General features: G+C 42.4%; 2 protein-coding genes across 11 annotated transcripts in view; one reads left to right on the top strand and one right to left on the bottom strand.

The window, feature by feature from the left end:
* LOC106608817 (GRB10-interacting GYF protein 1) overlaps positions 1-18,190 on the bottom strand; it is a 45,668-nt gene extending 27,478 nt beyond the window's left edge. For 4 of the 10 annotated variants that reach the window (XM_045721737.1, XM_014206983.2, XM_045721740.1 and 1 more), the window contains exons 1-4: positions 17,665-18,190; positions 8,950-10,495; positions 8,344-8,407; positions 6,699-6,828 (exon numbers count right to left, since the gene is read on the bottom strand). In XM_045721737.1, the coding sequence (XP_045577693.1) occupies positions 6,699-6,828; positions 8,344-8,378 (165 nt within the window). In that variant the 5' untranslated portion in view covers positions 8,379-8,407; positions 8,950-10,495; positions 17,665-18,190. The remainder of the gene's footprint in view (positions 1-6,698; positions 6,829-8,343; positions 8,408-8,949; positions 10,496-17,664) is intronic. The other 6 variants (XM_045721733.1, XM_045721732.1, XM_045721735.1 and 3 more) reach the window with 6 other exon arrangements.
* Positions 18,191-18,379: 189 nt separating this feature from the next.
* On the top strand, positions 18,380-20,305 carry LOC106608818 (ribonuclease P protein subunit p20). The gene is made up of 2 exons (XM_014206985.2): positions 18,380-18,614; positions 18,898-20,305. The coding sequence occupies exon 2, from the start codon at positions 18,941-18,943 to the stop codon at positions 19,406-19,408; it is 468 nt and encodes a 155-aa protein (XP_014062460.1). The 5' UTR covers positions 18,380-18,614; positions 18,898-18,940; the 3' UTR covers positions 19,409-20,305.
* Positions 20,306-21,307: the final 1,002 nt, after the last annotated feature.

Below are 21,307 nucleotides of genomic sequence, written 5' to 3'. Positions count from 1 at the left end.
GATGTAATAGCAGTAGTGGTGTAATAGTAGTAGCAGTAGTGGTGTAATAGCAGTAGTAGTGATGTAATAGCAGTAGTAGTGATGTAATAGCAGTAGTGGTGTAATAGCAGTAGTAGTGATGTAATAGCAGTAGTAGTGATGTAATAGCAGTAGTAGTGATGTAATAGCAGTAGTGGTGTAATAGCAGTAGTGGTGTAATAGTAGTAGTAGTGATGTAATAGCAGTAGTGGTGTAATAGTAGTAGTAGTGATGTAATAGCAGTAGTGGTGTAGTAGTAGTAGTAGTAGTAGTAGTAGTAGTAGTAGTGGTGTAATAGTAGTAGTAGTAGTAGTAGTAGTAGTAGTAGTAGTGGTGTAATAGTAGTAGCAGTAGTAGTAGCAGTAGTAGCAGTAGTAGCGTAATAGTAGTAGAAGCGTAATAGCAGTAGTAGTAGAAGCGTAATAGCAGTAGTAGTGGTGTAATAGTAGCAGTAGTGGTGGTGTAATAGCAGTAGTGGCGGCGTAATAGTAGTAGCAGTGTAATAGTAGTGGTGTAATAGTAGTGGTGTAATAGTAGTAGTAGTGGCATAATAGTAGTAGTAGCAGTAGTGATGTAAAAGCAGTAGTGGTGTAATAGTAGTAATAGCAGTAGCGGTGTAATAGTAGTAGTAGCGGTGTAATAGTAGTAGCAGTAGTAGTAGTAGTAGTAGTGGTGGCGTAATAGTAGCGGCGTAATTGGCGTAATAGTAGTAGCGGCGGTGTAATAGTAGTAGTGGCGGTGTAATAGTAGTAGTAGTAGCGGCGATGTAATAGTAGTAGTAGTAGCGTAATAGTAGTAGCGGCGGTGTAATAGTAGTAGTAGTAGCGTAATAGTAGTAGTAGTAGCGTAATAGTAGTAGCAGTGTAACAGTAGTAGAAGCGGTGTAATAGTAGTAGCAGTAGTTGTGTAATAGTAGCAGTGGTGGTGTAATAGCAGTGTCATAGTAGTAGTGGTGTAATAGTAGTAGTGTAATAGTAGTAGTAGCAGCAGTAGTAGTGTAATAGTTGTAGCAGTAGTAGTGGTGGTGTAATGGTAGTAGTGGTGGTGTAATAGTAGTAGCGGTGTAATAGTAGTAGCGGTGTAATAGTAGTAGCAGTAGTTGTGTAATAGTAGCAGTGGTGGTGTAATAGTAGTGTCATAGTAATAGTAGTAGTGGTGTAATAGTAGTAGTGTAATAGTAGTAGTAGCAGCAGTAGTAGTGTAATAGTTGTAGCAGTAGTAGTGGTGGTGTAATGGTAGTAGTGGTGGTGTAATGGTGGTGGTGGTGTAATAGTAGTGGTGGTGGTGTAATAGTAGTAGCAGCAGTAGTAGTGATGGTGTAATAGTAGTAGCAGTAGTAGTGTAATAGTAGTAGCAGTAGTGGTGGTGTAATAGTAGTGGTGGTGTAATAGTAGTAGTAGTAGTAGTAGTAGTAGTAGTAGTAGTAGTAGTGGTGGTGGTGTAATAGTAGTGGTGGTGGTGTAATAGTAGTGGTGGTGGTGTAATAGCAGTAGTGTAATAGTAGTAGCAGTAGTAGTGGTGGTGGTGTAATAGTAGTGGTGGTGGTGTAATAGTAGTAGCAGTAGTAGTGGTGGTGTAATAGTAGTGGTGGTGGTGTAATAGTAGTAGCAGTAGTAGTGGTGGTGTAATAGTAGTGGTGGTGTAATAGTAGTGGTGGTGTAATAGTAGTGGTGGTGGTGTAATAGTAGTGGTAATAGTAGTGTAGTGGCGGGTGTAATAGTAGTGGTAATAGTAGTGTAGTGGCGGTGGTGTAATAGTAGTGGTGGTGGTGTAATAGTAGTGGTAATAGTAGTGTAGTGGCGGTGGTGTAATAGTAGTAGTGGTGGTGTAATAGTAGTAGCAGTAGTAGTGGTGGTGTAGTAGTAGTAGTGGTGTAATAGTAGTGGTGTAATAGTAGTGGTAATAGTAGTGTAGTGGCGGTGGTGAAATAGTAGTGGCGGTGGTGTAATAGTAGTGGTGTAATAGTAGTAGTAGTGGTGGTGTAATAGTAGTAGTGTAATAGCAGTAGTGGTGGTGTAATAGCAGTAGTGTAATAGCAGTAGTGGTGTAATAGTAGTAGTAGTGGTGGTGTAATAGTAGTGGTGTAATAGTAGTAGTAGTGGTGGTGTAATAGTAGTGGTGTAATAGTAGTAGTAGTGGTGGTGTAATAGTAGTAGTGTAATAGCAGTAGTGGTGGTGTAATAGTAGTAGTGTAATAGCAGTAGTGGTGGTGTAATAGTCGTAGTAGCGGTGTAGCAGTGTAATAGTCGTAGTAGCAGTGTAATAGTCGTAGTAGCAGTGTAATAGTCGTAGTAGCAGTGTAATAGTCGTAGTAGTAGTAGCAGTGAAAAAAAGGAGTGGTGGTGGTGTAATAGTGGTGGTAGTGGCGGTGTAATAGTCGTGGCGGTGTAATAGTCGTAGCGGTGTAATAGTCGTAGTAGTAGCGGTGTAATAGTCGTAGTAGTAGTAGCAGCAGCAGCAGCAGCAGTGGTTATAGTAGAAGTAGTAGCGGTGGTAATAGTGTAATAGCAGTAGTAGTGTAATAGCAGTAGTAGTGTAATAGCAGTAATAGAGGTGTAATAGTAGTGGTTTAATAGCAGTAGTAGTAGTAGTGGTGTAATAGTTGTAGTAGTAGCAGTGAAAAAAGGAGTGGTAGTAGTAGTAGTAGTAGCAGCAGCAGCGGTAATAGTGTAATAGTGGTGGTGGTGTAATAGTAGTAGTGTAATAGCAGTAGTGGTGGTGTAATAGCAGTAGTAGTGGTGTAATAGTCGTAGTAGTAGCAGTAGTAGTATTAGTGGTGTAGTATAAGTAGTAGCGGTGGTAATAGTAGTAGTAGTAGTAGCAGCAGCGGTAGTGTAGTAGTAGCGGTGTAATAGCAGTAGCAGTAGTAGTGGTGGTGTAATAGTAGTAGTATAGTAGTAGCGGTGTAACAGTAGTAGCAGCAGCAGTTATAGTAGAAGTAGTAGCGGTGGTAATAGTGTAATAGTCGTAGTGGCGGTGTAATAGTCGTAGTGGCGGTGTAATAGTCGTAGTGGCGGTGTAATAGTCGTAGTGGCAGTGTAATAGTCGTAGTAGCAGTGTAATAGTCGTAGTAGCAGTGTAATAGTCGTAGTAGCAGTGTAATAGTCGTAGTAGCAGTGTAATAGTCGTAGTAGCAGTGTAATAGTCGTAGTAGCAGTGTAATAGTCGTAGTAGCAGTGTAATAGTCGTAGTAGCAGTGTAATAGTCGTAGTAGCAGTGTAATAGTCGTAGTAGCAGTGTAATAGTCGTAGTAGCAGTGTAATAGTCGTAGTAGCAGTGTAATAGTCGTAGTAGCAGTGTAATAGTCGTAGTAGCAGTGCTCAGTTTTTTGGCGGCATGAAGCTTTCATTAGACCAATGAAATTGCCGAACGGGTTAAGGTCAAACAACTTTTTTGTTTACTGTTTAGATTAAATCGAGCGCTCTCAAACTTCCCATCGTTCTGATTACGGTAGTCATTTTGTCACCCTCATCATGGCAAAGACACGGAGAAATGCATATGATGCAGCTTTCAAGTTGAAGGCCATTGATCTGGCTGTTGGAAAAGGAAATAGAGCTGTTTCACGGGAGCTTGGTCTTAATGAGTCGATGATAAGACGTTGGAAACAGCAGCGTGAGGAATTGACTCAGTGCAAAAAGACAACTAAAGCTTACTGCTAATTCTTTGTTACAAGCCGTGTTTCGTTAAAGCCTATTTATTTTTGTTACAAGCCGTGTTTCGTTAAAGCCTGTGTAAAGTTCATTTGTTTCAATGTACCGGTAGGCACCTGCGGCTTATAGACGTGTGGCTTATATTCAGGTGCGCTTAATAGTCCGGAAATTACGGTAGTAGTAGTAGTAGTAGCAACAGCAGTAGTGTATTAGTTGAAGTGTGTGTGTGTGTGTGTGAGTGTGTGTGTGTGGTATAGTAGGAGCATCAGTGGTAGTAGTGGTGTAGTAGTAGCATCAGTAGTAGTAGTAGTGGTGTAATAGTAGTAGCAGCATCAGTAGTTGTAGTGGTGTAATAGCAGTAGTAGCAGCATCAGTAGTAGTAGTGTAATAGCAGCATCAGTAGTGTAATAGCAGTAGTAGCAGCATCAGTGGGAGTAGTGGTGTAATAGCATCATCAGTAGTAGTAGTAGTGTAAGAGTAGTAGTAGCAGCATCATCAGTAGTAGTAGTAGTAGTAGTAGTAGTAGTAGTAGTAGTAGTAGTAGTAGTAGTAGCAGCAGCATCATCAGTAGTAGTAGCATCATCAGTAGTAGTAGTAGTAGTGTAATAGTAGCAGCAGCAGCAGCAGCAGCATCATCATCAGTAGTAGTGTAATAGCAGCAGCATCATCATCATCATCAGCAGCAGTAGTAGTAGTGTAATAGTAGTAGCATCATCAGTAGTAGTAGTAGTAGTGTAATAGTAGTAGTAGCAGCATCATCAGTAGTAGTAGTAGTGTAATAGTAGTAGCATCATCAGTAGTAGTAGTAGTAGTAGTAGTAGTAGTAGTAGTGTAGCAGCAGCAGCAGCAGCAGCAGCAGCATCATCATCATCAGTAGTAGTAGTAGTAGTAGCAGCAGCAGTCAGTAGTAGCGGTGTAATAGTAGTAGTAGTAGCAGTAGTAGCAGCATCAGTAGTAGCGGTGTAATAGCAGTAGTAGTAGTAGCAGCAGCAGCAGCATCAGTAGTAGTAGTAGTAGTAGCATCAGTAGTAGTGGTGTAATAGTAGCAGTAGCAGCATCAGTAGTAGTGGTGTAATAGTAGTAGTAGCAGCATCAGTAGTAGTAGTAGTGGTGTAATAGTAGTAGTAGCAGCATCAGTAGTAGTAGTGGTGTAATAGCAGTAGTAGTAGCATCAGTAGTAGTGGTGTAATAGCAGTAGTAGCAGCATCAGTAGTAGTGTAATAGCAGTAGTAGCAGCATCAGTGGGAGTAGTGGTGTAATAGCAGTAGTAGCAGCATCAGTGGGAGTAGTGGTGTAATAGCAGTAGCAGCAGCATCAGTAGTATAGTAGTGTAATAGTAATAGCAGCATCAGTAGTAGTAGTAGTAGTAGTAGTAGTAGTGGTGTAATAGTAGTAGTAGTAGCATCAGTAGTAGTAGTGGTGTAATAGTAGTAGTAGCATCAGTAGTAGTAGCGGTGTAATAGTAGTAGTAGCAGCATCAGTAGTAGTAGCGGTGTAATAGTAGTAGTAGCATCAGTAGTAGTAGCGGTGTAATAGTAGTAGTAGCGGTGTAATAGTAGTAGTAGCATCAGTAGTAGTAGCGGTGTAATAGTAGTAGCATCAGTAGTAGTAGCGGTGTAATAGTAGTAGTAGTAGCATCAGTAGTAGCGGTGTAATAGTAGTAGTAGCAGCATCAGTAGTAGCGGTGTAATAGTAGTAGTAGCAGCATCAGTAGTAGTAATGGTGTAATAGTAGTAGTAGCAGCATCAGTAGTAGTGGTGTAATAGTAGCAGTAGCAGCATCAGTAGTAGTGGTGTAATAGTAGTAGTAGCAGCATCAGTAGTAGTAGTGGTGTAATAGTAGTAGTAGCAGCATCAGTAGTAGTAGTGGTGTAATAGCAGTAGTAGTAGCATCAGTAGTAGTGGTGTAATAGCAGTAGTAGCAGCATCAGTAGTAGTGTAATAGCAGTAGTAGCAGCATCAGTGGGAGTAGTGGTGTAATAGCAGTAGTAGCAGCATCAGTGGGAGTAGTGGTGTAATAGCAGTAGCAGCAGCATCAGTAGTATAGTAGTGTAATAGTAATAGCAGCATCAGTAGTAGTAGTAGTAGTGGTGTAATAGTAGTAGTAGTAGCAGCATCAGTAGTAGTAGCGGTGTAATAGTAGTAGTAGCATCAGTAGTAGTAGCGGTGTAATAGTAGTAGTAGCAGCATCAGTAGTAGTAGCGGTGTAATAGTAGTAGTAGCATCAGTAGTAGTAGCGGTGTAATAGTAGTAGTAGCATCAGTAGTAGTAGCGGTGTAATAGTAGTAGTAGCGGTGTAATAGTAGTAGTAGCAGCATCAGTAGTAGTAGCGGTGTAATAGTAGTAGCATCAGTAGTAGTAGCGGTGTAATAGTAGTAGTAGTAGCATCAGTAGTAGCGGTGTAATAGTAGTAGTAGCAGCATCAGTAGTAGCGGTGTAATAGTAGTAGTAGTAATGGTGTAATAGTAGTAGTAGCAGCATCAGTAGTAGTAATGGTGTAATAGTAGTAGTAGCAGCATCAGTAGTAGTAGTGGTGTATTAGTAGTAGTAGTAGCAGCATCAGTTGTAGTAGTAGCATCAGTAGTAGTGGTGTAATAGCAGTAGTAGCAGCATCAGTAGTAGTGGTGTAATAGTAGTAGTAGCAGCATCAGTAGTAGTAGTAGTAGCAGCAGCATCAGTAGTAGTAGTGGTGTAGTAGTAGTAGCAGCATCAGTAGTAGTATTGGTGTAATAGTAGTAGTAGCAGCAGCATCAGTAGTAGTGTAGTAGTAGTAGCAGCATCAGTAGTAGTAGTAGTGGTGTAATAGTAGTAGTAGCAGCATCAGTAGTAGTGTAGTAGTAGTAGCAGCATCAGTAGTAGTAGTAGTGGTGTAATAGTAGTAGTAGCAGCATCAGTAGTAGTAGTAGTGGTGGTGTAATAGCAGTAGTAGCAGCAGTAGCAGCATCAGTAGTACTAGCGATTAGACTTCATCTTGATCATTGCAACCACCCATTTTATAAGACTGAGCTCCGTGTGGCTTCCTCCTCCTCACCTTGTTCTCTTTGATATAAAGTGCTAACATCTCCTCTCGGCCGTAGCGATACTCGGCCAGCTTGTACTTTGGCATGGCGGGGGAAGGAGGGGGGGACGTCACACTCCCCCCACTGGATAGTGCACGGAGCCTGGGGGAGGAAGGAGGAGGATGATAAGGGGCACAGGAGGGAGGAGGAGAACAAAGTCAACACACACACACACACACACACACACACACACACACACACACACACACACACACACACACACACACACACGATGAAATGGGCTAAATACCAAGACATGTCGTGACGCAAGCAATAGCACTATTGTACACACATTTGACAAAAGCCCTATTCGAACGGGATAAGTTTTACTGGAGGAGCTCAGGTAATGCAATTATGTGCACAAGCATAAATCACCACATCCATAATTTTTGTCTTGTCCGAATCTGCCATGGCAGTAATTTTTACTTGGCAGGAAGGTTGTTATCCCAGCCCTAAAAACCTAGTGTTTTTCAGCAAACTCCCAGGTCCTCTGATAATACTTATCCCATGCGAATCGTCATCCCTGTGTTTTGAGGGATATTACAGAGTTTAACAGATGCTGCACCCAGTTGGGGTAAGAACATGGGACCAAATTGATGCTTAAAACAAAGTGCTATGCACATAGCCTACAGATCTGTTTTGCTACATATCAAACATTCCTAGTGCAGTACTTCTCTGTTAAAAGATGAAGTGGACAATATTGTGCCAATGAATTGATAAATTGCCAAAATGTCAGTTAAATGTCTGCATAGGTTACAGTTCATGGTTCACGCATTATTATTTAGACTTTCTCTGAACTGAAGACCATAAGGTCAACATTAGGCTATCCCTAGACATTTGAAATATCTTCACGCCTAGAAGAGCCTCCAGGCTTCCTTCATAACGGTCCATTTTTAAATGAGGAAAATAAATCATTACGGGGCAGTTTGGTCAAACTAACCCAGTCCGAATCGTCCACTGGAAAAACGGACATGCTGGAGTAATAATTACATAGCCAACGTTCTATAGTAATATGAGTCCAGTGCAAATAGGGCTAAAGCCACTACGACAGACAGTACTTTTGAAGAAAAAGGGAAGGAAGAGGGCATGGACGTGTGTGTGTTGCCACACGGAAAGCGAGGTCTGAGGCGTGATCTGGGCCAATATCCACAAAGTGTCTCAGAGTAGGAATGCTGATCTAGGATCTGTCCACTCCATATAGTCCAATGTTATTCGTTATGATCTAAAAGACAAAACTGATCCTAGATCAGCACGTCTACTTTGAGACTCTGTGGACAGTCCCTGGTGGTTGGTGGAGCACCAAAATGCACATGGCATAGCAGCCAACCAGTAGTCACAGTCTATTAAAAAGGTGTCCAACCACTGGCCTGCTACCAAACCAAGGCCTACGCCTCCCTCCTCAAACGAATCTCCACACAAACATTTATTGAGGGCTCAGCAGCCAGGAGAGGAGGAAATGGACAGAATAGAAGGAGAAGAGGAGGAGCAAGAGGGTAAGGGAAGGAATGGATTTTTTAAAGCCTGTTCAGTACGGAATAGAAAGTGGTAAGAACAGAGCAGCAAGAGAGGAAGAGAGGTAGATGGACAGAAGTGTTCAAGAAGAAAAAGACGAGTTACCATTCTGGGCCGAAGTTAAGTGTCTCAGCAGTCATATTCCTCACGTCTTTACAGAGCTGAGTATCTGGAAACAGGAGTAAGAAAAGGATTCATCTGTGAGTGACACACACCGTGGTTTCCGTTAGCCGGTAATCGCCGGCTTTTGGCCGATAAAAAAATAAAATGTCAAAAGCCGATAAATGAAATTGCCGTTGGCCAATTGTCCGGAAGAAGAGAAACTAAATTTCAAAAATCACATGGCGAAATAAAGCTTTTTAATCTATTCATTGATGGAAATACATCTGACTGGTCATGCTTATCAATCTCTAAGGTCATTTGCATAATTCAGTGGAATTAAAATTGCCGCGTGTACAGTACATTTCGTTATGCATTTTATTTATTCATCACACGCATACAGATTCAGAGCGTTTGAACTGAAAATCTGTCAGGCAGCGCGAGAGCTGCTGCTACAGCATCTCAAACAGCGAATGCATAGCCAACGGAAGGCCGGCTTCAGTGCATCACCCACCACTTTGCAATGAGCTGGAGGCAGTATTCATTTTGAAAACGTATGCTTAATTGTTTGAAACCGGAACATTTTACTACATATTATGAAGCATGTCTTACCTTGCTTCAAAGTAGCCTAGCCAAAATCAGACCATATCTGTGGAGGAAATTATTTTATTATACAACTTTCTTTCGTTGTCCAGTAGCCAAATGCACAATCCTAGTCACATAGATGGGTTAGCTGACAATATCACTAAAACGATGTGCGCGCTTCCATGAGGCAGAAGTCAGCATGTTGTTGTGATTGCGCTTTGGTTTTGTTGCTAAACAAACAAGCAACCCATGCTAGTTGTTGCATACTAGATCTCCCCTCTTTCTAAATTTCAAATGGATATTTTCACATGACAATGATCGAGATACAAAAATCTTATTATAACATGAAATTAAACTGTTCCACGAAAATGAAAACCATAACTGAACCGTATATATGGGAAGATAAATTGGCATTCCACATGAGAAAGTTTACCGACTCCTCGTGTAGCCTGTTACCGGGAACTTCAGGAAAGTAACGGCAGAATATGGGAAAGCCAGTAGGAGCGGGAGGAGGATGGTCGGGACAGGTTACGTTTTTTCTTCTGGTTATCTTGATCTCTGGCTCCCTCTTAAGTCATTTGTGTGTCATTTCATCAAACAGTGAGCTTCAAGCGTCAGACAAGCTCAACACATATATAGCCGATTCGATTAAAAACACACATGGGGTGTGTATATATATATTGAAAAATACACATTCGAACAGAGGTCTTTCGGTTGACCAAGATTATTTGTAGTCGGGGACAGCCCTACATCATTGCATCCTCGACTTGCATGTTCTGTTGAATTACCCTAATCTGTCATTCTGAGCACTGTGGGTGGACGCCCTAATCAGGTTACGCACCCAATGCATATGGCTCCGGTAAAGTTCTCAAATGTCTGGTAAATTAAAATGCTGCCGGTCAAAATGTCCAGTGCCACATTTTCCTGACGGAAACCCTGACACACACCAACTAACAAATGCCATGCTCGCGCACACACATACACACCTCTCTTACCCTGTCCAGAAGAGTGGACCAGGCTGGACTTCGCTGGACCAGGCTAGAACTGGCTTAGAAGGCTGAGTGAGAAGGCTGAGTGAGAAGGCTGAGTGAGAAGGCTGAGTGAGAAGGCTGAGTGGTGCTTACACAGCTGTGGTAACAGAGCTCCCCAATACACACAGAGATAGAGAATAGCTGCCTGTTTCAGGTGTGTATAGGGGATAGAGTACTGGTATGGATATGAGGACAGTTTGGAAGAAGCCTCTGCTCACAGCCGGAAAAAAGTTGTAAAAATAAAAACAAGAAACTGGAATAATCCGAAAACGAGTTGATGAAACAAACAAAATAAAATACTCGATAGTAACAATAATGATTACGACAACAGCAGTAATATCACATTTGACATGAAAAAAATGAAGATTATTCTGGATTTAAATCAAAACGCAGGGGAAAACAGAGAACAGGCTGCTGGAACAGCTGCCAGGAGCAGACGCAACTCCCTCCCTCTTTTCTCTCCTGTCGTTCTCTCTCCGACTGAAACGTGGCCTGACCCTCTAGGTGACGACACCTTTATTTCCTTGTCCTCCTCCAAACTGCTGTAAACAACAAGAAAAGAGAAAGAGAGTGAACGATAGCAAGTGGAGAGAAACAACAGAGAAACAAACACACCCAGTCACAGCTTGGCAGACAGGCAATCTATGTAGTTGAATTTGTGTGTTGGAACGACCATTTTTTAATGCAGTTTGGACTGCTTAGAGAGAGTCAACTTGTTTAAGCATTTAACATTTTTTCACATTTCTTTTCCGTAGAATAAGATGGCTACTGTAGCCTTCCACAGAGAACGTTTGTGTTTATTCATGTCCATTTGATGCAAATTAATAATCAACATCGCAAGAGCTTTGCCATCAATAATAACCATCAATAATTTAAAAAATAAATAAAAACTTCGTCATACAGAATGTGAGCCCCCAGTGACTAATACAGTAGTGATGACACCCTTTTGCAAAAACAATGCACCTGGTTGGAGACGGCACCTGCAAACGTCATGGCAACAACAATATCCAAGCAACAGAATGACATCCCCAGGCTTTGCAGTAAAAACAGACAGACACCTATGAGCTTGCATTGCTGCTCCCATAGAATTTGAAAAGCCTCTCAGACAATAGAAATCTGGTCAGGTGATTGTAATTCTATGGGCTTCTCCTCTTCTAGAGATGCACAGCTAAGAATGGGTGGACTAGCAGCTAATTCAATCATTCCAGGGATGTGCATGTCTCCTTTCATGAACGAGTCGATATGCATTTTGAAAAAGTGGCTCCGATACGACACAGTAACGATATGTTTCAGTTTGAAACGATTCAGTAAGAGTCGGTTTGATTGGAGGTACAAATGAATGCAATTCGGCTCGATGCACTAACATTTTCCATTTTAAAATAGTGTCTGCTGCTGACGAGAGCTCAGGAGCTGGGCCTCTTTAAGCTGGATCTGTCTGAGATAAATAGCCACTCAGTTTAGAGAAGTTGTTAGTGTGCATGTATGTAGGGACCTGAGCCATAGGGCAGACAGAGCAGCTACCACCCCACTATCAGATTAGGTGTGGGGGCAGTTTACGCTTTTTGTCCCCCCACTTTTTATCTGAAATCACCATCAACCACTGATTAACTTTGTCATTTTCGCAGATAAAAATGTTGTGAGCTAGTACTATGACAATATTTATATTTAGAAATTAGCATGGCATTTAGCCAATTAATATAACGCAGCTTTGGATTTTACCGCCGCCTCAAAAGCAAATGGTTAAAATCGTTTGTAATTTTACTGAGTTTCTCTGGCTCAAAAAAAAAGAAGATTGCAGTCATTTATGAAATGACCCGGTTCATGTAAAAGTGACCAAATACGGCCTCCCGGGTGGCGCAGTGGTCTAAGGCACTGCATCACAGTGTTAGCTGTGCCACCAGAGATTCTGGGTTCGAGCCCAGGCTCTGTCGCAGCTGGCCACGAGCGGGAGACCCATGGGGCGGCGCACAATCGGCCCAGCGTTGTCCGGGTTAGGGAGGGTTTGGCCGGCAGGGATATCCTTGTCGCATCACGCACTAGCGACTCCTGTGGCGGGCCGGGCGCAGTGCACGCTGACCAGGTCGCTAGGTGTACGGTGTGTCCTCAGACACATTGGTGCGGCTGGCTTCTGGGTTGGATGTGTGTTGTGTCAAGAAGCAGTGCAGCTAGGTTGGGTTGTGTTTCGGAGGACGCATGGCTCTCGACCTTCACCTCTCCCGAATCCGTACGGGAGTTGCTGCGATGAGACAAGACTGTAACTACTACCAATTGGATACAACGAAATTGGGGAGAAAAGGGGGGTAATTTTTTTTCTCCCAAAAAATTAAAATGACTGTTTAAAGCAAAACCCACCCGAAAGTATTTCTTATGATGAACAATCTAAATCTGAACGATTGAAAACACCAATCGGCAGCTGGATACGAGTTGCGTCCACTCCGGTAGGCTACAAAACTCCGCTAAAAAAATATTAGAATAATTCTACAGCACATTTGGTAACAATTAGTTGAGAGACAAGCAAATTAATAAAACCTATGATTTGACATTGTGAACGCCATTTTACAAGCATCAGAATGCTGAAGGTGCCATGCAGACGTACAAATAGCCTATTAGAACAGAGATAGAGCTGCTCGTGCCAACGATAGGTAGACCCATCTCCCGCACTGTGCGCACAGTTGTTATTCTGAGAGTCATACGCAGTCACATGCATAAAAGTTCCATAGGATAGGCTACTGAACTGAAGGAGAGGACGTGTCAACTCAGTCACAACAGATGAGGTATTTACGGAATAAAACAAAACACAACACTTGAGCGGGAACTGATTCATATCGGTGAATCTTACATCCCTACATAATTCATCTATAAAAAGGGTGTTGACACAGGAAAAAGGCCCCTACCTATACAAAACAACATTAACAATAAGCAGAATGAAGCAGACAAAAAAGAAAATCCTACTTAAAGTTGAAATATGATTATGGAAAACAGGCAATTCCACACCAGGATAGCCCAATAATAGTTTAGGCCCTTTTTAGACCCACATGCCTCCAGTAAGACCCCATGATACAAACAGCTTGCTGTCATTATAATATTTTTAGTGTGCTCTAAAATATAGAGTATGTCTAGATTCTGAAGTAAAAAATGTTCACATTGATTTATTCAACATTAAAAATATTAACATCTCAAAAGTAACCTTTTTAATATTTTGTTTGGAACAATATACCTCTTCAACCAAGTCAGCTTTCCTGAGTGGGATCTCTGGTACTTGGGAAGATGACCCATTTTATACATAGATATTGCCATTATACGTCATTAACCAATCACAGCCGTCCTTTAGGAAAGCACATGAAGCCAATCATCAGCAGAGTTCCCTTTGAATCCATATTCCCACTCACTGTGTTGGTGTTGCTCATAACTTCAAAATTAGCAGAGAGCCCACTCTAGAAATGTGATGTACTTGTAGAGTATATTGTGCCAAACCATGTGTTAAAATTAACTAAATCAACAAGGGTACTTTTGAGATATTCATTTGAATATTTTTTGGTTGTATTTATCAAGGATTCCCATCAGCTTATTCCAATGCAGAAGATACTCTTCCTAGGGTCCAGCAACATTAAGTCAGTTATATACAATTTAAAATATTACATGACATTAAAAAATCTAACACTTTTCAAAACACATTAAGTGTGTGCCCTCAGGACACTACTCTACTACCACATACAGTTCATTCGGAAAGTATTCAGACTCCTTGACTTTCAGAATTTTGTTACGTTACAGCCGTATTCTAAAATGGATTAAAATAGTGTTTTCCCCCTCTCCTCAATCTACACACAACACCCCATAATGACAAAGCAAAAACTGTTCAGACCTTTTACTTAGTACTTTGTTGAAGCACTTTTGGCAGCGATTACAGCCTCGAGTCTTCTTGGGTATGATGCTACAAGCTTGGCACACCTGTATTTGGGCAGTTTCTCCCATTCTTCTCTGCAGATCCTCTAAAGCTCTGTCAGGTTGTGTCACAGCCATCAGCGAACGGAAGACCCACGAGGCGGTGAACAATTGGCCCAGCATCATCCGGGTTGGGGGAGGGTTTGGCTGCCAGGCTGGGGATGTCCTTGTCCCATCGCGCTCTAGCAACACCTGTGGCGGGCCAGGCGCATGCACTCTGACAAGGTCAACAGTTCTACAGTGTTTCCTCCGACTCATTCGTGCCCCTGGCCTCCGGGTTAAGCGAGCAGTGTGTCAAGAAGCATTGCAGCTTGGCAGGGTCGTGTTTCAGTGGATGCATGGCTCCCGACCTTTGCCTCTCGAGTCCGTAGGGGAGTTGCAGTGATGGGACAAGACTACCAATTGGATATCACGAAATTGGGGGGGAAAGTACACACAAAAAATATGTTCGATCGGGTTGAAGTCCGGGATCTGGCTGTGCCACTCAAGGACATTGAGACTTGTCCCGAAGCCACTCCTGCGTTCTCTTACTGTGTGCTTAGGGTCATTGTCCTGTTGGAAGGTGAACCTTCGTCCCAGTCTGAGGTCCTGAGCAGGTTTTCATCAAGGATCTCTGTACTTTGCACTCTCTGTACTTTGCTCTGTTCATCTTTCTCTCGATCCTGACTGGCCTCCCAGTCCCTGATGCTGAAAAACACCCCCAAAGCATGATGCTGCCACCACCATGCTTCACCGTAGGAATGGTGCCATGTTTCCTCCAGATGTGATGCTTGGCATTCAGGCCATAGAGTTCAATCTTGGATTCATCAGAACAGAGAATATTGTTTCTCATTGTCTCAGAGTCTTTAGGTGCCTTTTGGCAAACTCCAAGTGGGCTGTCATGTGCCATTTACTGAGGAGTGGCTTCCGTCTGGCCACTCTACCATAAAGGCCTGATTGGTGGAGTGCTGCAGAGATGGTTGTCCTTCTGGAAGGTTCTCCCATCTCCACATAGGAACTCTGGAGCTCTAACAGAGTGATCATCAGGTTCTTGGTCACCTCCCTGACCAAGGCCCTACTCCCCGGATTGCTCAGTTTGGCCGGGCGACCAGGTCTAGGAAGAGTCTTGGTGGCTCCAAACTTCTTCCATTTAAGAATGATGGAGGCCACAGTGTTCATGGGGACCTTCAATGTTGCAGACATTTTTTGGTACACTTCTCCAGATCTGTGCCTCGACACAATCCTGTCTCGGAGCTCTACGGACAATTCTTTCAACCCCAATCAATTGAATTGACCATAGGTGGACTCCAAGTTGTAGAAACATCTCAAGGATGATCAATGGAAACAGAATGCACGTTAGCTCAATTTCGAGTCTCATAGCAAAGGGTCTGAATACTTATGTAAAAAAATGTATCTTTTTATTTTATTTTAATACATTTATACATGTGTGTAGATTGATTAAATAAACCATTTCTCATCAATTTTAGAATAAGGCTGGAACGAAACAAAATGAAAAAAGGGAAGGGGTCTGAATACTTTCCAAATGCACTGCATATTCTGGCCCCCCTTTGCTACTACAACAGTCTCCACTCTTCTGGGAAGGCTTTCTACTAGAAGTTGGAACAATACTGCGAGGACTTGCTTCCATTCAGCCACAAGAGCATTAGTGAGCTGGGGCACAGATGTTGGGCAATTAGGCCTGGCTCACAGTCAGAGTTCCAATTCATCCCAAAGGTGTTTGATGGGGTTGAGGTCAGGGCTCTGTGCAGGCCAGTGAAGTTCTTCCACCGCAATCTTGACAAACCATTTCTGTATGGACCTCGCTTTGTGCATGGGGGCAATTATCATGCTGAAACAAGAAAGGGCCTTCCCCAAACTGTTGCCACAAAGTTGGATGCACAGAATCGTCTAGAATGTCATTGTACGCTGTAGGGTTAAGATTTCCCTTCAATGGAACTAATGGGGCAAAACCACGAAAAACAGCCCCAGACCATATTCCTCCTCTGCCAAACTTCACAGTTGGTACTATAAATTCATCAAGGTAACGTTCTCCTGGCCAGATTTGTCTGTTGGACTGCCAGATGGTGAAGCGTGATTCATCACTCTAGAGAACACGTTTCCACTGCTCCTGAGTCCAATGGCTACAAGCTTTATTTTTTGTTGTTAAATGTATCCTTTATTTAACTAGGCAAGTCTGGTAAGAACAAATTCTTATTTCCAATGATGGCCTACCAGGGAACCGTGGGTTAACAGCCTTGTTCATGGGCAGAATGACAGATTTTTACCCTGTAAACTCGGGATTTGATCAAGCAACCTTTTGGTTACTGGCCCAATGCTCTAACCACTCCCCTCCAGCTGACACTTGGCATTGCGCATGATGATCTTAGGCTTGCTTGTGTGTGACTGCTCGGCCATGGAAACCTATTTCATGAAGCTCATGACGAACAGTTGTTGTGCTGACGTTGCTCCCAGACGCAGTTTGGAACTCGATAGTGAGTGTTGCAACAGAGGACAGATGACTTTATGCACTACGTGCTTCAGCACTCAGTGGTCCACTCAAATTTTAAAAATACCTTGACCATTCAAGAGCAGGCAAAGACTGGAAGTAGTTATGCAACATATCTAATACTAACAAATTAGATCGAGATTAACTTCTCGCTAGCCAGCCAGCTAACCGGCAAAAAGTAAGGGGTAAACAAACAGTGAAAGTATGATGGGTCAGCTTTACAGTCAGTGTCAGCAGGCCCGGTAACAAATTAGATTGGCAAAATAAATATAATGCAAATAATTTGTTGTTGCGACAGCCAAGTATGTTGATAACGACTTGTGAGGCTGCTGAAAACCTTTATTGAAACGACAACAACAACAAAAAAGTCAGTTTGCTTAGGATGCCACCAAAAGTTTGGCTAATTACATGGGAGTAAGGAAGTACCCTACGGCTGTACCCTACTCGGGGCGTGGTCACGTCACACACGCCTCGTCTTGTGTATCTATAATATTAGCAAGCTGTAATGACAGTAAACACCGGTGTATGATGGCTCGGTTTAGGAACTACAGCTAGCTAGTAATGTAGAGTAGGTAGGATAAATGTTATTTTCAGCAAAATAAAGTCATACATACTATGTATGTGTTTCGGTCTTTAATGCCAGATAACTGATACATAGTTTTCCGTAAACCATTGCGGCAATTCATTGATTTACTTCCGAATCTTGCTTGTCTGGAATGTAGTAGCAGCCACCATTGGGCCATGTAACGTTAGTAAGCAACGCGGACAAGACTCGAGCATCAAAAACCTCTCAGAAAAAGGCACGGGACAATTGCTTTAGCTAAAATGTGAAATAATTGTATTCAAATTGTAGCTTATCAATGAACAATTATTTACCCAGTTAATCATATGTCGATGGCATAACATTAACAATGAGTATCTGGCCGTGTAAGGCATTCGGTTTACAAGATATGGCGAAGGGGGCGGAGTGTCCGCTAGTGTGAATCAACCCACTCCCTTCGCTTGTCGACCGGCCGCCCCTACAACTCTACCCCGCTGCTTACTATGGCCTTCCACAACCCGAGCAAAACAAACCAATAAAACACAAATGGTAACCAATAATACCGTCGTTCTACGGCTCGCTCAGAGCCCCATCTTCTGAAACACCAATCATTTCATTAGAGCATTTAGGCACCTGACTCGCGTTTGTATGGGCCTCTCTCAGATTAAAGTGATTTGCTAGCTATGTAACGTTATAGACGACAGTGTCAACCATTCCCAAATGCTCAAGGAACCATAGCTTACCTTTGAGTTAATGTCGTGTTTTTTTTTTTTTAATACGTTTTGTTGTGTACAATCTTCGGTTTTAACTCATATGCATTGGTTTCCTTTCTCTTTCTGTAAACATCCTCCTCCAACAGAATGGTACTGATACTCTCATGAAGTCGTGTTCAATATGTTTGATTTATTTACCCGCTCTCCTACGGTCGCTGCGTGTTGATGTCTAGTCGAGAAGTCTGCTCCTTACTCTTGTTGTTTGTGTTTTCAGAGAAAGATGGCCGCCCTACTCACACCACGTGACGTAACATTGACTTGTGTTACGAGTTGTTCGCTAATGTTAGCTCGTTATGCTATTTTCAGACCAACCATTCCACGCTTGCACAGCATGTATGACTTAGAATAATATAATTATTTGCAATTAGGCTGAATCTAATGCATTTCAGCGTGCTCGCAAGAGGTTGTCGTGGTATGTCCGTAATCGAGCCACATACGTCAACACTTCACTTGGGTTGTTTACAGGGGGTGGGCGTTTTAACAACAGTGGTGTAATCATTATGCAGAGTATGTTGCAACCCGTTTACCCCAAACGGACAAAACGACAGTTTATATTGGTCAAAATCAGTTCGTCCGGTTTGTGCTTTGTTTCCGTTTTGTTTCTACACAGTAAACGGTTTCCGTAATGAATACGCCCCATATACTATTATCGCGGCTATTCAATTTAACCATAATATTTAAAAAGTAGCACTGGTCAGACTGCAAATATACGTTTTTATTTATCCAGTAATCAGAGGGTGGCGCAGCACTGTATTTGATATGTCTTTTCATAATATTGACTGATGGAGGAAAACGTTTTGGTATTGATTACTTCCGGGGCACCTCTGTGTTTCCAGAAGTTCACAAACCTCTCAGGTTGTGAGTTCCCCAGCACGATAGAGACAAAATTTGAATAATTTGGTTGCAAACCGTGGTTGGAGGTACAGTCTGATTGCTTTCACGTTCTTATTTTGTCATAACGTTAACTACATTTGTTTGGAGTGACAGATTTTAGCACAGAGTGTGTGACGGTTAAATTACATTACGTTCCAATCTAGATAACGTTAGCTAGCTACCAGTCGACCTCCCTGGTATTTGAGTATTTCAGAACCTTCAGTATATTGGCTAAGCATTATATTTGCTGTCTGAAAGATGATTGTGTTGATCTTCCGTTCTTGTCATTGACATTTCCTTTCCTGTTGTTTTTGCCTCCTATTACTGCAGTGCTCCATTCCATCCTTCCCTGTTTCCGACTGACTCAATCGTGATGACAGAACCACACAGCCCTATCTCTGCCTCCATTCCCCAGACAACCCCAGGCATCATCATGCCCCCAGCCGACGGCAGCGGCACAGGGGTGGAGATGGACCCTGTGGAGTACACCCTCCGCAAGCGTCTCCCCAGGAAGCTGCCCAAGCGCCGCAACGACGTGTACGTCAACATGAAGACAGACTTCCGGGCCCAGCTGGCCCGCTGCCAGAAGCTGCTGGAGGGAGGAGGCCACAGGGAGATCTGCGTCCATGGTCTGGGCCTGGCCATCAACAGGGCCATCAACATCGCCCTGCAGCTCCAGGCCAGCAGCCAGGGGGCACTACAGCTGGCGGCCAACACGTCTACAGTGGAGCTGGTGGACGATCTGGAGCCTGAGGACCCGGACGAGGCGGGGGAACCCATGACACGCACTCGGAATAATTCGGCTATTCATATCAAAGTGTTCTACCCAGACCCACAGTGACCCAAGACGCATCACCATCAGTCCTAGCTCGGATATGGCTAGCTACTTCCATTGTCATGGTGTCTGTAATATAGTAATGGTGGAGGCTAGTCATACCGGGGGTATCTCACCTGGTTAATCCCGCCGGCTATCCTAACCCTCTGCGGTGGCTGTTATCCAGATGTGGGGAATAATGAGAAGTGTCTATGAACTGAGCTGATTTCAGAGCTTTTGGAAGCTCTTTCTCAGCTTTGTCATTTTGTTATGCATGTCAGTCAGAGCAGTGTATTTGTTAGTATCAAGATGTGATGTTTCATGCCATCATTTCCAATCCCTCACTGTCTGGGGGAAAATAAAAAAAAACTCCCATAGGAAATGGGACAGACCACACTAAGGCTGCATTTACACAGGCAGCCCAATTCTGATATTTTTTTTCCACTAATGGGTCTTTTGACCAATCACATCAGATCTTTTCACATCAGCTCTTTTCAGAACTGATCTGATTGGTCTAAAGACCAATTAGTAGGAAAAGAATATCAGCGTTGGGCTACCTTTTGTAAACGCAGCCTAACTCATGCAAGCTACAATACTCCTTTTCCACATGGGAATACATGCTCTGAAAAGGATGTGGATTTAAAGCTTACATAAAACATTGTAGATTTTTTCAGTATAAACACTGAATATTAGTTGACCATGGGAATTAAGTAATATTTTTTTGTAATTTGCTGGTCAGATTTAAGTTTACCAACTACATGTGCAATTATGCAATTTACCTACCAATGCCACACATCGACATTCAAACTCTGTCAAGTCAGTAAATGTTAGTTTTTTTACGTCATACAAATTGATGTTTTGAGCTTCAGTATTTGAATGTATATAAATTATTTATTGTACATGTGTAATAAAATAGGAAAAGTACAGATGTTTTTTTTATGAAACAAGTGTAAAACTGACAATCATCTGTCATTTTTGCAGTTAGTAACAGTGAATCGCCACTAGGTGGCATTCAAATGCTTCTTTCATGCACTGCTTACACTACTCATATATTTTTTTACCTTTATTTAACAAGGCAATTAAGAACAAATTATTATTTTCAATGACAGCCTAGGAACAGTGGGTTAACTGTCTTGTTCAGGAGCAGGACGACAGATTTTTACCTTGTCAGCTCGGGGATTCGATCTGGCAACCTTTCGGTTACTAGTCCAACGCTCTAACCACCAGGCTACCTGCATATTAAGAAGGTGTTCTTTACTTCTTTTTTTTTTTACACTCAGTTTATATGTTGATAAGCAACTGCTTGCTTAGGTTAGGTTTAGAATATGGGTAATGGTTAAGTTTAGGGTTAGGATAAGAGTTAAGGGTTAGAGCTAGGGTTAAGAGATAGTTAGTTGAAATGTTACTGATAGTCTGTAGAGCATATACAGATGGACTATCCAAATAAAGTTACCCACGGCGTTCTTTCCAAACCACAGATATATCTACAGGAGACAGGACAACAAAAGTGACGCAATTATCACACAGACAAACAAACTTCCTCTTGCCTTTTTTTCATCCATCCTTTTTTTTAAATTAAATAATAATATTTTCTATTTAAATACCAAATGGCACTATGATAGAGGGGGCAAAACAACTGAAACAAACAGGACAAAACATGTACAAAACATCCGTTCAAACAACTGCACTGTGACTGTAAGACGTTCAAACGAGAAGCAAAACAACACAGGAGAACAAATCTAATCCCAAAAGTGAAAGCACCCACAACGTCAGCGACTCCAAAAGGTTCCCAGGATTCGGGTTGATTGGCTGCTGGTTGAATGAAGGAGAAAGAGAGACAAAACAGGCATGCAGGATGTTCATCATAAGAACCAATCAAGATTTTCCTGGCAGTCTTGGTATCTGCGTCAAAGCCGTAGTTGAGCA

This window comes from Salmo salar, chromosome ssa07 (genome assembly GCF_905237065.1).
Source record: "Salmo salar chromosome ssa07, Ssal_v3.1, whole genome shotgun sequence".
NCBI classification, from domain to species: domain Eukaryota; kingdom Metazoa; phylum Chordata; class Actinopteri; order Salmoniformes; family Salmonidae; genus Salmo; species Salmo salar.
The sequence above is the reverse complement of the archived record's forward strand: the minus strand, read 5'-3'. Positions and strand labels throughout refer to the sequence as shown.

Bases quoted from the DNA above. Each gene is read 5' to 3' on its own strand.
- LOC106608818 (XM_014206985.2), top strand. From the start codon at position 18,941: ATGACAGAACCACACAGCCCTATCTCTGCCTCCATTCCCCAGACAACC.